The 13,996-nt window shown below is 42.1% G+C and overlaps 1 protein-coding gene across 1 annotated transcript; it reads right to left on the bottom strand.

Annotated features, from left to right (window-relative positions):
- Positions 1–1,817: 1,817 nt before the first annotated feature.
- Positions 1,818–13,996, bottom strand: cep72 (centrosomal protein 72). Its single transcript, XM_072659707.1, has 11 exons — positions 13,888–13,996; positions 13,570–13,700; positions 11,188–11,380; positions 10,985–11,099; positions 10,470–10,633; positions 7,643–7,849; positions 6,010–6,164; positions 4,649–4,742; positions 3,720–3,898; positions 2,219–2,345; positions 1,818–2,031 (listed from the first exon to the last, which is right to left on the bottom strand). Exons 1-11 carry the CDS (start codon positions 13,994–13,996, stop codon positions 2,024–2,026), a joined length of 1,482 nt encoding a protein of 493 aa, XP_072515808.1. The 3' UTR covers positions 1,818–2,023.

Below are 13,996 nucleotides of genomic sequence, written 5' to 3'. Positions count from 1 at the left end.
CCCGGGGAGACGGCTGGTTTTCATTTTTACTTCATTAGGGCTGAACACATCAGTTGTTTCACGCAGTTACATCATATCAGCAGTAGGAAGGAGAACTCCACCCAAAAATCCATCTTTTCATGTGTGCGTTTTGGTTAAAACCTGAGGTTAATATCGACGCAGTCAGATCTTCATGGAATAATAAATCTGCAGTTTAATGATATTTAACCTTTAACAAATCTGAAAGGCCTGACCAGCATGACCAGCATCAATTAGATGGTTGACCAGCATGTCCAGTATGACCACGCTGGTCGATCGTCATAACCACCATCACCAAGCTGTCAACCAACATAGAAAAACCAAAGAGGTTGCCCAGAATGACCAGCATAAACACGCTGGGTCACCAGCATGACCAGCATCAATTAGATGGTCGACGAGCATGACCAGCATCAATTAGATGGTCGACGAGCATGACCAGCATCAATGAGATGGTCGACGAACATGTCCAGCATAACCAAGCTTGTTGACCAGCAGCATGGTCAGCATGACCAATATCAAATGCAGCCTATGCTGGGGTCAGGAGCTGGTTAACCAGCCAGCTTACCAGGTATATTTTCTCCTGGATGACCAGCTAGGGTAGGTTCAGCAGGGGTAAGACGTGTAGTAATGTGATGGAGCTGAATGGGTTAAAGGGTGAATGGGGAGAGTTTGGCCCCTCTTGCTCACTGACAGTGTATCATATTAAAGTGCAGCACAGTTTCAGTTCAGAGTTCAGTGCACCGTTAAATTTAGTCTCTCTAGAGGACAGAATAAGTTCTGGCTGAGGGTGATGACCAACAGACCGCTGTCAATGACCTCATTCATTTTGGTCTGCTTGTGAAGTGTGTGTGTGTGTGTGTGTGTGTGTCTTTATTAAGCACTACACCACCACAGAGCCATCCCCTCCAAATGCGTATTTTAGGGAACATGATGATGTTCTCAGATACGAAACAGAGCACAGAGTTCTGACCCATGTCTGCAACAGGTGTGTTATATAAGGAGCACCGAAAGGGAGCGGTCTGGACATTGTTCTGGAGGCAGATCGAGAGCTGAGGCTCGAGCCACAGCTACTGTATATCTGCTCTATGTGTAGAGCAAGCTGAAGTACTTCCACTAAACAAACATGAAGCTTTAATACCATTAATATCCGGTATGAAGCTTTAATACCATTAATATCCAGTATGAAGCTCTAATATCATTAATATCCAGAATAAAGTTCTAATAACATTAATATCCAGTCTGAAGCTCTAATAACATTAATATCCAGTATGAAGCTCTAATAGCATTAATATCCAGAATAAAGTTCTATCATTAATATCCAGTATGAAGCTCTAATAACATTAATATCCAGTATGAAGCTTTAATAACATTAATACCCAGTATGAATCTTTAATACCATTAATATCCAGTATGAAGCTTTAATACCATTAATATCCGGTATGAAGCTTTAATACCATTAATATCCAGTATGAAGCTCTAATATCATTAATATCCAGAATAAAGTTCTAATAACATTAATATCCAGTCTGAAGCTCTAATAACATTAATATCCAGTATGAAGCTCTAATAGCATTAATATCCAGAATAAAGTTCTATCATTAATATCCAGTATGAAGCTCTAATAATATTAATATCCAGTATGAAGCTTTAAAAACATTAATATCCAGTATGAAGTTCTAATAATATTAATATCCAGAATAAATAACAATCTAAAATACAGTTCTCATGATCAAATCCAATAGCAGATAACTTGCTAAAAATTTACTGTACAAAGAAAACACCACCAAATGTAGGCTTTATTAACTTCTTGTTTCTGGAATATATGAAATATAGAACTAAATGCATAGAAACACTTACTGGTGTATGGTTTATAATATGTGAACCTACAGTATGAAATTACTGTGTATAAAAAATGTATTCATATCCCAAGTGACTCCAAGCATCTGACAGGTTGGGTGGGTGAGGCTGTGGGTGTCGTCTTAACCTTCGGCTCCGTTGCCGTCCCCTATTCACCTGACAGAACACACCTTTACTGATTAACTGTGCAGAACCCCCCATACTGTATACACCTTTATACACACACACACACACCCACTCACACTCGGACACTCGCATTCACGCTCATTCACTCGCACGCACTCACACACACAGTTCAGTCAGCTTTTCAGTGATGTGTTCACAGGTAAACAGGTGAGCTGACCTCCGTCTGCAGAGCTGGACATCTCCCTCAGCTGCTCAGAGAGGAGTTTCTGCTCCAGTCTGATCAGCTGCTTCTGTAAGGACACGTTTTCCTCCAATACACTCCTCAGCTGCTCATCAAGATGCTGCTGTAAAATAAACATATGAATCAAATAAAACGGCTGTATATTTATACAATCTGAACATCTGATCTTCATGTGATCAGCACTGAGAGACGGAGGTAATCTAACTAAACTCACACACCCCCACGTACACACACATTTATTACTCCAAATGTGTTCCAGCAGCTGCTAGGAGCCTCCAGTTCATGGCAGGTCTGTGTCTTGGTGATTCTTGGGTTGTTGAAGGACATTTAAAGATGTGTCATTATATATATATATATATATATATATATATATATGGGACTCCAAATTGGATTCAATTGGATCAACCATCACAACAGTACAATGGGAAAGTCCAAGGAGCATCCCATATATATATATAAATAAAAGTGTGTGGATTTTTTGTATTTTTATTACCATTTATAATAAAAATATTTAATTATTTTTTAAATTATTTTGGCAATAAAGTATATACAAAACATTTCTGAATATTACATTTATATTTAATTATTATTATACAATTAGAACAAAACATTGCATCTTCATTTTTCTTTTTTCCATAATTTGCAAACTATCAGTGCTCTTTACACACAGCCTAGGTATAATGTCATGATCAATGGTGGGGACCAGAGCGGCTCAGCAGTCTAATGCACTACCACTATGGTCCTGAGGTCACAGGTTCGAATTCCGAACCATGTTACCGGATTCTGAGAGAACTCAATTGGCCGTGCCCGCTTCGAATGGGCCATATAATTGGGGTTGATAAAAAAATAATACAGATACAAAATAATAAGTTCTTAATTTTATATATATATATATATAATATAAAAAAAATGTATAATAATTTAAATTCTATTTAATAATACATTAGGTTTGAATCCAGAGTCAACAGCTGCCGGATTCAGAGAGTGCGCTACTGGCCACGCCTGGTGGCATGGGTGGCGCTCTCTCCCTTCATCACTCTCAAAGAGATGCTGGCCTGGTGCAGCAGAACTGGGGACCCAACGCTTTCCTCAGAGCGCGGCCGCAGTCCTGCGATGCCGAAACAGCAGCAGTTCGTAAAGTGGCATATATTAGAGTAGAGGTCTTACCCTCCTAGTGTCGTAAGCATGGCTAGTGCTAGAGGGAGCTACGGCCAGGTGGGTTGACTGGTGGTATCAAACTGGGAGAAACTTAACAAAACTTATATGTATAGATTTATGATATTAAAAAAACATCATGATGAATTACTTACAATTATTCCACATTTACTTCCATTGAAAGTTAAGAAAGTTTTGACCTTCTATTGTAAAACTGCAGTCTTGATGTTTGTAATCTCCAAAAGCAGCTGGTTTACAAGAGGGCCACTCAAGCTTCAGTCTGATTCGCTCTGAATAACTCAAACCTTGGACTGCGACTTACGATGGAGCCGTTTGCTCGCTGCAGCTGCTCTGAGAGACTCTGAATCTCTGACTGATGTCGTCGGTCCTGGAGCTCCACCTGGCTGTTCATTATTTGGATCCGCTCCCTCAGAGAGTTCATCTCCTCCTCCCCGCTCACAACCTCCTGCTCCATCATGCAGAGGATCCGGACAGCATGCACTGCACAGGTGGAGCGACAGTAAGTGTCAATAAGTATAAAGTTCCCCTTTATATATAAAAAATATAGTCAATCTGCCAAAGCATGTCCATTGTACTATACTGCTATGCTACGGACAAAAGTATTGGGACACCTGCTCATTCACGGTTACTTTGAAATCAAGGGCATTTAAAGAGTCGACCCTGCTTTTGTTGGAGTAACTGTCTCTACTGTCCAGAGACAAAAAACGGCTTTCTACTAGATTTTGGAGGAGGAGCATTGCTGTGAGGATTTGATTGCATTCAGCGGCAAGAGCGCTAGTTAGTGAGGTCAGGATGTCAGATGAGGATGATCATCACTCCACCTCATCATCCCAAACGTATTACATGGAGCTCCACCATCATTCCAGAGAACACAGCTCTTTCACTGCTCCACAGCTCCTCAATGCTGGGGGGCTTTATACCCCTCTAGCCCACGCCTGGCATTAGGCAGCATGGTGCCAATAGAGGTTCATCATGTTTATCTGCTCCAGATAGTCCTATTCTATTGGCAGTACTTCTTCTCTACAGGGACTAGACAAGCTGTGTGTGTGCATTTGCACATCTGTGTCATCAATGGGTGCAGCTTTAAGTAAAGCTGAATATGCATTCATTAGAAGGGGTGTCCACAAATATTTGGACATATGGTGTACAACGGGGTCATACAGAAGCAAGTCGATAAGAGACCATTAAACATCTCCGTCGTTAGCTACATTAGCCTCGTTGGCTACTTACTGAAGAAGTGTTTAGTGTTGTGATTCTTCTTCCTCCCAGACCAGTACTCCTCCACCAGGCTAAGAAGCAGCTCCATCGGTTTCTTATAGGCTCCCTGAGAACAAATCCCTCACATAAACACCACACTAGAGAAGACTTTAAACACCAACCTAATTAATGTAGTTTATTCAAAGCAAGCGAGGGGTTGTGGTTTTGTCAACAGCAAACTACCTATTCCTCATTTACAAGCCAGGATATTAAACTGTGTGTGTCTTCTCACAGGATGAGGAGATGCATAGCGAAGCCAAACTGTGACCCTCAAACACTGCTGTTCCAAACCAGAGCGGAAAAACAGGCCAATTCCCAAACCCCCTAAACTGTTACATCACAGTCTTGACTCGTTACACCACACCCCCAACATTTACATAAACCCCGCCCACTAGCAAAAGCCTTTTTAAGGTAAAACACAATGGCTCTCCTGACCTAAACCCCATTGAGAACCTTTGGAATATCTTCAAGCAGAAGATCCATGAGGGAAGGAGGAAGTTCACATCAAAAGTGCAGCTCTGGGAGGCTATTCTGACACCTGGCAAAGAGGTTTAAGCAGAAACTCTCTAAAAACTCAAGTTTGATAGATGCAGGAATTGTGAAGGTGACCTCTAAGATCCTATGGGGTCCTATGTTACTGGGACTACATGGAACTATGGCCTGTTTAGATGGGTTTATTTATTTATTTATTAAAATAGCTTTTGATTTCAGTAAATGTGACTCTTAATTTGTTGAAATTTGCAGCATTTTCTGTTCTTTACAACAAATAAAATGTTGAAAATCTGTCGTGCCTAATAACTTGGAACAGTGCACTTGAACAGTGAGGTTTATATTTTTTGAAAAACGTTTTTGGGAGGTTTATTCAATAAAATTAGATTTATACTAGAATAATATATATAATTTATTTATAATATATATAATATTATAAATAAAAACGACAGACTGTCATTTGCATCGACCATTTAAGAAAATCTGATTAAATATCATTCACGATCATTTAGTATGTGATCTATTTTGCTACATATTACCATTAATGTATATATGGCTGACCAGGGGATGAAAACCAAGGCTAGGTCAAAGGTTCCCAACAGTCATATTAGCAATCTAGCACTTCTGCATTCGCAAGCTAGTATCCCACCCTCCAGTATCCACCATAAAGTGCTTTCAAACATCTGCCTTGGCTTTGTTTGAATATACGCCACAGGGACGGGGTTTTCCCGCATAACTGCTGTAGGAGGTGAGTAGCCACATTTATGACCGACGCAGCAAAGCATGCTTCCTCATTTTGTATTTAACAGGTCCGACTGAGCTCTTCAGTCAGCAAATCCACCTACCTTACAGGGTCTTCCTACGCCCTCAGGTTTAAGTGAGGGCCTCCGTGAGCGCCCGGCATCATCCGAGTTCCTGTACGTTACTCTGGGTGGGTGCAAAACTGGGTTTCGTTCACCCTCTGGGAAATCTTTTACCACTGGAGCTCGCTGATCGCCTCCTTAAAAAAAAATGTTTAGAACGTTATTTATCATCAAGTAACCAACATGTGATGTGAAAAAGTTAGGACACCCATGAACAGCTTCGTCTTTTTAAGCATATCTGAACATCTGGAGATGTGATCTTCATGGGATCGATACCGAGAGATTGAGAGAGAAACGAGAAAGAGAGACACGTCTTTAATCATCATTTATAAAATAGAATTAATAAAAAAATGATTTTCTGTGAGAAAATTATGGGAAATTGTGGGGAAAATGTACCCCTCCCCCCAATCTCTCAAATGTGTAGAATCAGAACCAGCTGCAGAAGCTCAGCTGCAGATGATCAGAACATGGTTGGAGAGGATCATTCTGGAGGAGTCCGTCTGATTTAAACCTCAGACATTTAGTCTGGTCTGATCTTGATGGTTTTTGAAGTGAGGGGTGAAGAAGATCACCATCATGGCCAGATCCAGAGAGCTCTCTGAGGCCTTCAGAAAGAAGGGTGGAGATGCAGAGGAGTCTGGGAAGGGGGTTAAATAGATCTCAGAACAGTTAGAAATCAGCCACAAAATCATTTACAAGTAAAACAGCTGACCAACATGACCAGATCAGACTGTCCTAGTAAGTTCTGCCCAAGATCAGACCTCAAGATGAGTAAAGACGTCTCCAACAGTCGTAAAATGTCATCATGGTAGCAGGTTGATCTTACATCACAGCTGATGCTAAAGTACAGCATCTATCAAATCATCAAATTCAATTTATTTGTATAGCTTTTTATAACTGGTGTTGTCTCAAAGCAGCTTTACAGATTTAGTAGTTAATAAAAAGCCAGGAAATCAACAACACAAGACGGCATGAAAACCTAAGACCCCCAGTGAGCAGCCAAAGACCACAGTGGCAAGGAGAAACTCCTTCAGAGCTGGAGGAAGAAACCTCGGGAGGAACCAAGACTCACAAGGGAGGACCCGACCCGTCCTCCTCTGATCAGAACCATTTATTAATTATTGATAAAAGCCACCAAACTACCTAAACATATTCATAATCATAATATAATAATCCGGGTGTAGTATATAATATAATAATAATAATATATAATCATGCCAGTGATGGTCAGAGTAATGAGAGTAATGATGGGTAACAGTGGTGATATTAATAGTGGAGTCCATTTAGGTTTGACCATGGTCATTAGGCAGGTAGCAGCGGTAGGAGTGTGTGCCGCTGGTCTAGAATGGGTGGTGGGGAAGCCTGGTGGTGGGACTGGTGGGTGACAGCTGGTTTGACGCAGATAGATGAGACCCCAGTGGTCAGTCTTTCAGCAGGTCGAACTGGATGAGTGGGCGACCGTCAGAATAAGACTGAAGACAGGTCTGATCTCCCTTATGGGAGGTGTGGAAGGAGGGAACTCTTGTATTTCTATGAATTTCACTTTATAAATGATGATTAAAAAAATCATAGAGGTTTGGACACCCCATAACAGCGCATTCACAGCACACAATACCTCGCAAAACAGCTCTTTTGGTGCTGGGATGTGGCGTGAAGTTGCTCTCTGCCTGAATTCTGCTGGGAACGGAGGGGTTTGTTACTGGTTCTGGCCATAGATGTTCGGGACTGTGTCTTATTACAGAGTGATCAACGAAGGTGACTCTGGGGGCATCAGATGTCTTCAGAGAGGGCCGTCTGCGAACAGTGCTCTGGGCTTGGGACTCTGCAGAGAAGCAAGACGTAGCCAGGGTAAGGTAACAGTGTAGAAAACATTAAAAATGTTTATTTCTTCAGGAAATTGGAGAAGAATTTAATGGAGTAAATCTGAGTGCTGGAAGACTCTAAAGCTGTGGACTGTGTAGCTCTGAAACCGTGGCAGTCACGTCTCCCGGAACTGGTGTTGGGCAACTCTGAAAGGAACAGTTTGTACCAACGGCTGAAGAAGAGAAACATCGCCCACTTGTGGACATACAGAACCATACACTACTATCCAAAAGTCCCAGTCCCTGTGAAAATTAGACTGAAACGCTGCTGATCTGGTCAGTAAGTGTTTATATCAAAACAAACACTAATAAAAGTGGAGGTGCTGGTTCTCCATCACTGTGTTCATCATTAGAACATCTCCAAAGTTCTCCTCTCTCATGTAGTCTAGTATTATTGAGAGTTCTCCTCAGATCAACACCTGGTTTGGTGGTAAATCAGGGCTTAATGATGGTAAATCAGGTGAGCTGCTGCTGCTGCTGCTGCTGCTGATGGAGCTGAACACATCCTCCACGCTGTGCAGGCTGGACTGGGGGGCGTCCAGGAGAAACCTGGAGGAGCCGAGCTCTGTTCTTCAGACTAGCTCACCGACAAGATCTCACTACTTTCTTTCTTCAGAATGAGAAGCTCTTGATTCTCCTTTTTACTGGATTTTTTACTGGTTCAGCTGCTTTATCTGATCTGATGAGATCTGGAGCTTCTACTGTAGAAACCCTCTCACTGCTGAGAGACAGGGGTTAGAACAATTAGGGGATTAGGGGACTAAAACCCCTTATGTTCTGGTTATAGACGGGACTTACCATTTCTAATGTAAGCTTTCCCAAAACTTGCTTTACACTCCTGAAAATAAAGAGTGAGCAAATACAGAATGTGAAACAGACTTTTTTCAATTTTTAATTAATTGTAACTTTAAAAAAAAAAAAAAAATTTAACTGACAGGAAATAACAATAGATACCTGATCTTGCGTAGAAGACACATCGGAATCACATGTATTGATTAAATGTATAATTTCAGAGGGAATTTCTGAAAGAAAAGGGGACATAACACAAAACAGTGACGTACCTGGGTCACATACATCTACACTGAAGGCATTCAGCAGACGCTCTACTACAGATAGACTTACAGCAGAGGTTCAAAGTCAATCAGAAAAGACCCTTATCTAGTTTATAAAGACTAGAATCCAGAAGATCCTCTAATCTTAGACTCTACTAAATACAGAAGTCAGTCTGGAGACACAATCCTCTACACTCTACACTCTCCCTCCAAGTACTCTTGGAAGAGATGGACCTTCACGTCCTTCAGACACTCCAGAAATGGTACTATAACACAGTGTAAGACTGTGCTGCCTATTGTATTACACTATATCAAACTGAATCTCCAAGTATTGTATCACTGCATCATGACAAATGCTTTAGCTTGAGGCTATTAACTAATGATATTTATCATGCTGATGCTCCACAGGCTGGAAAAGGGAGAACGGTGCCCATATCTGCCCATGCTACTTTAGGCTTATTGCTCTGCTACAGCACTACGTAACTCTAGCGAAGCGGGCAGGATCACGCTTGCAAGAACTGTGTAACCATTTTTAACCAGTCTTTAGCGGGTTTGAGTGTGCTCTGAGTCATCGTCTTGTTGCAATACCCAACCTCTCTCCAGCTTAAGGTCATGGACTGCTGCCGTTCGACCGTTTTCCGGTAAAATGTTTTGATACACCTTTGAATTCATCGTTCCCTCAATGATTGCCAGTCCTCCAGGCCCTGGGACAGCAAAGCAGCCCACATGAGCACACCAATGATGCTTCCTCCACCATGCTTTACAGCTGGGATGAGGTTTTAGTGTACAGTGTTCTTTTTTTCCCCTCTTCCAAACATAGTGTTGTGCATTTGTGCCAAGAAGTTCCACTTTTGTCTAATTTGCCCATAGAACATTTTTGATAAGGGTTGGTGGAACATCTAGATGGGCTATAAAGTGGGTGTTTTTTTTGTTTTTTAATGAAGCCCACACATCATATCTCATCTGCTTGACTGAAACAACTTCATTAATAAAGAGGTTCACTTACTTTTTCTAGCCTGCACTGTGGACGTTTACTCAATGTGCTCAGTCGAAGACATGATGTGTGGGTGTTATTAGTTTAGTTAGATTTTAGATTGTGGTTGTCTATAACTGTGGCTTAGATAACGATCAGACCTCATTTCATTAGTAATCAATGCAAGAATCCAGGTATTTCCTAAGGGTTCACTTACTTTTTCTAGCCTGCACTGTGGATGTTTACTCAATGTGCTTAGTAGAAGACTGTGCTGTGTGTGTGTTATTAGTTTACCTAGACTGTGTTTGTGTATAATTGTAGCTTAGAACACCTATTATAAGGAACCAATGAAAAGCAGGTAATCCCAAAGGGTTGACCTATCTTTCCTTACAGATGCGACAGCGTGATTAACAAACAGTGCTACCGTATGAGGTATGTGTACCTACCTACCTTCTATCTTACCACATCCTAGGCTTATACTTCAGTAATGAGATGTGGCTGATTTATTCCTAAATTATAGGATTGAGGAACATCCAGTGATGTTTGTTGGCCTACCTGGTAAATTCTTCTCAGCCAGAGGAAGAGGAGCACCTGCTTGCGCCTCCACGGCCCCGTCTGTGTTGAATCTGTGCTTTAGAGCCGCTTCCTCGTTACCCTCTCGAAGAGACAGCTTTGTCATTATCATCTTGTTCACCGAGGCAATCCTGGGATCACTGCTCCTGTAAAAAAAAATAGCCATTATTATAATTAAATAATTAATTAGAAAGTCTAAATTCTGTCCGCTGTCCTGCTCCCAAACAAGACCGAGACAACCGCTGACCATTAGCGTTGGACACAGGTGGAATTTGGCCTCTACGCACATTGACAGTGAGCACATGTGCCGGAGCGGTGGGCAGCCATCACTGCGGTACCCAGGGCGGGGAGCAGAGAAAGATATGGTCATTGCTTAAAGGCCCCCCACAGTGTATCGAACCTACAACCCCGTCATCAATAGCCTAGTGCTCTAACCGCTGAGCCACCACTAAGCTCTACAGCTCATGTTTGGGTCCAGAAACCCAGATCTGTGTCACCTGTCCCTCTTCTCCTCAGCGATGAGCCTCTCCCTCCGACCAGGCTCCAGCGCCGACTCCACAGAGAAGTGCATCAGGGCTGCTTTCCTCTCTCGGTCTCTCACAGCACAGTCGTCTGCAACGGAGGCATTGGAGAGGGCAGAAATGAGCCGCACTGGCTGCTAATGAAACACACAGGATAGTAGTAATAGCGGTGTAGGTACCAAGTTTCCGCAGCTTGGCGATGGCATGGACTAAGTACAGGCGGTAGTGTGGATGTTTCTGTACGACAGGATTCAGCCTCAGGTCGAGCTCCTTCAAATTCTGAAGCCTGCGCAGAGCCAGGACGTCTTCCAGAGACGATATTCTGTTGTAGTACAGATTCAGCTTCTCCAGCAGCTTTAGATGGATGAGCCCCTGCAGGTTTCAAACAAACGAGAGAGAGAAATTTAACCAAATCGTCATTCGTTCAATGTAAAATAAACAAACTAATAAATTAAGATAAAATTTAGGTTGTGGATGACCAGTTATTCTGATCTTTCTGACCCTGTCAATGTGTGTGGAGGCCAAATTCCACCTGTGTCCAACACTAATGGTCAGTGGTTGTATGTAAAACCCAGGAGCTGGCCTACAAAGCCAAAACGGGACCCACCGTCCTTCGAAACGTACTGAAGACAAGCATCTTGACTTATTTTCTGTCCTGGAATCGAGGTGGTGTCTTCAAGCACTGACTGAAGGTCAACCAAGAAGGGTCAGACTGGACGAAGCTGACCACAGTAGTCGAAAGGCTACAGGAGCTCATAACTGTGAGGAGGATGAGCTACAACAGCAGCTTCTTTCAGCCGAGACCAGAAAGCTGAGGCTGCAGTGGATCAGCACAGCACAGGCTCACCAACACTGGATTTATGCCGAGGATCATCACACAGATGGTAGGGGTGAAAAAAGGGCACCAACAGCATGAACGGTGTAGAGTTCCACTTCTGTCAGCCAGGACTCCCAGACAGAACTCACCACTGTCTGCTGCTAGCAGGCTCTAAAAATTTATGTTCAAATAATCGTCATATTTTTATACTTCGGACAGTAGGGTTGCAACGGTATGAGATGTTCACTGTACATTAAGTGTCTCCGGAAATATCAGGGTATACTGGGGAGTGATAATAATCACTGATCATAAACACACAGTGCTTAATAAACACTGATCAGCTGCAGGTTTCATTACTAACAGTGTAATTAGACTGGGTTCATTAGATGAAGAGCAGTAGATGTTATGTTGAGTAGAAATCACTGTATTCAGTTCAGGAGAGGATCTGAATAGTAGTTCATAAGAATCTGAGGCTACTGATGTTTTTAGTCTGCGATAAACATCAAAATATCATGCATCGCAAAAAAGTCTTTAAATATCGTGATATAGTATCGTGGTTGAGGTGGCGCAACAGATAACCTGCCAGTGAGCTACCACACCATGTGGGAGACTGGGGTTCGATTCCTGGTCTGGGTGTATATGCTGTGCTACACCAATAAGAGTCCTTGGGCAAGACTCCTAACACTACATTGGCCCACCGCTGTAAATGTAAAGTAAATGTAGTATTTTTACCATATCGCCCAGCCCTAGCATACTGTATTTCACAATTCGTCCTGTTGTTATTGTTGGTCTTCTTCTATATATATTATTATTATTATTAGTAGTAGTAGTAGTAGTAGTAGTAGTAGTAGTAGTAGTGGTAGAAAAGAAACCACGTAAACGGCTTCAGCAATTGCAAGGATCAGGATCACAACCACTTGGAACAGGATAGAAACCAACTAGCAGCTTTACAGTAACCACCTGGTTTACCACAGCAACCGGATTGCAACCACTCGGCAACCACCGAGCAATTGCATAGTGACCACCTGGAACCCTAAAGGAACAGCAAAGCAAGTCATTTGGGGCTATAATGTTGCTAGGTGGTTGTAGTGGCATTCTAGGTGGTGACTTGGATGCTTGGGTATTTAAGGTTGCTGCTATGGAGTTGATTGGTAGTTGCTAGGTGGTTGCTGTGGCACAATTCACCTGTTGTTATTGTTGGTCTTTTTCTTCTTCTTATTATTATTATTATTATTATTAGTAGTAGTAGTAGTAGTAGTAATATTAATATTATTATAAATTATTATTAGCTGACCCTTACAGAAATGAAAGCAGGGTATTTGTCTGGTTGAACGATGGCTTTACTATAATTCAAGCTTGAAACTAGCTACTTAAATCACCAAAACCTCAGCCCAGCTGTGAAGCATGGTGGAGGGAGCATCAAGGTGTGCTCATGTGGGCTGCTTTGAACTATATATTTGATTTCCAGCTATTGATTATTTTATTATTAAGCAATACTGATTATAAAGAATCAATTATTTAAAAAAAACACAAAAATAATTACAAACAGGTGGGATTCACATGTTCCTCCTATAGCAGCATCAAGCAGGTGGTATTGATGGAGAACCATCGATTCTCATACCACAGTACACCACTGCAGCCCTAATCTACACTAATATGGACTAGTTATGAATTGATCATATCCACAACGCACGTAATTGATCACAATTCGATCCAATACCGAGCACCTTCACCTGTGTCTCACCTGAACAGAGTCCAGCAGGTTGTGAGAGAGGTCCAGGCTTTTCAGACGGACAAAGTTCTTGAGAGAAATCCCCAGATGACCGATCTTCCCGGTTTCGTAGGATCCAGGGAGGCTCAGAGATCTCACATCAGCTGTGATTTTCAACAGAAACCCAATAATCGATAGATAATCAATGAAGAAGTAATAGCTAGCTGTGCTGTTGTTTACCTGCTCGCTAAGGGCTAGCTAGCTATCTACCTGGATTGAGCTCAAATGTCTTCAGAATCTGTTAAAATAACAGTCAGGTGGTTTATTTAGGTGTGATGAAGAGGGGTTTACCCAGGCAGCTGTGCTGAAGGCTGAGTTGTCCTCGTATCCACTGCTCTGTTACTGACGAACTGTCTGCCGCCATAGTTTCAAACGGCCAGGGGAGACGCGCACTGCGCAT

Source organism: Salminus brasiliensis, chromosome 1, assembly GCF_030463535.1.
Source record: "Salminus brasiliensis chromosome 1, fSalBra1.hap2, whole genome shotgun sequence".
Classification (NCBI taxonomy): Eukaryota; Metazoa; Chordata; class Actinopteri; order Characiformes; family Bryconidae; genus Salminus; species Salminus brasiliensis.
The sequence above is the reverse complement of the archived record's forward strand: the minus strand, read 5'-3'. Positions and strand labels throughout refer to the sequence as shown.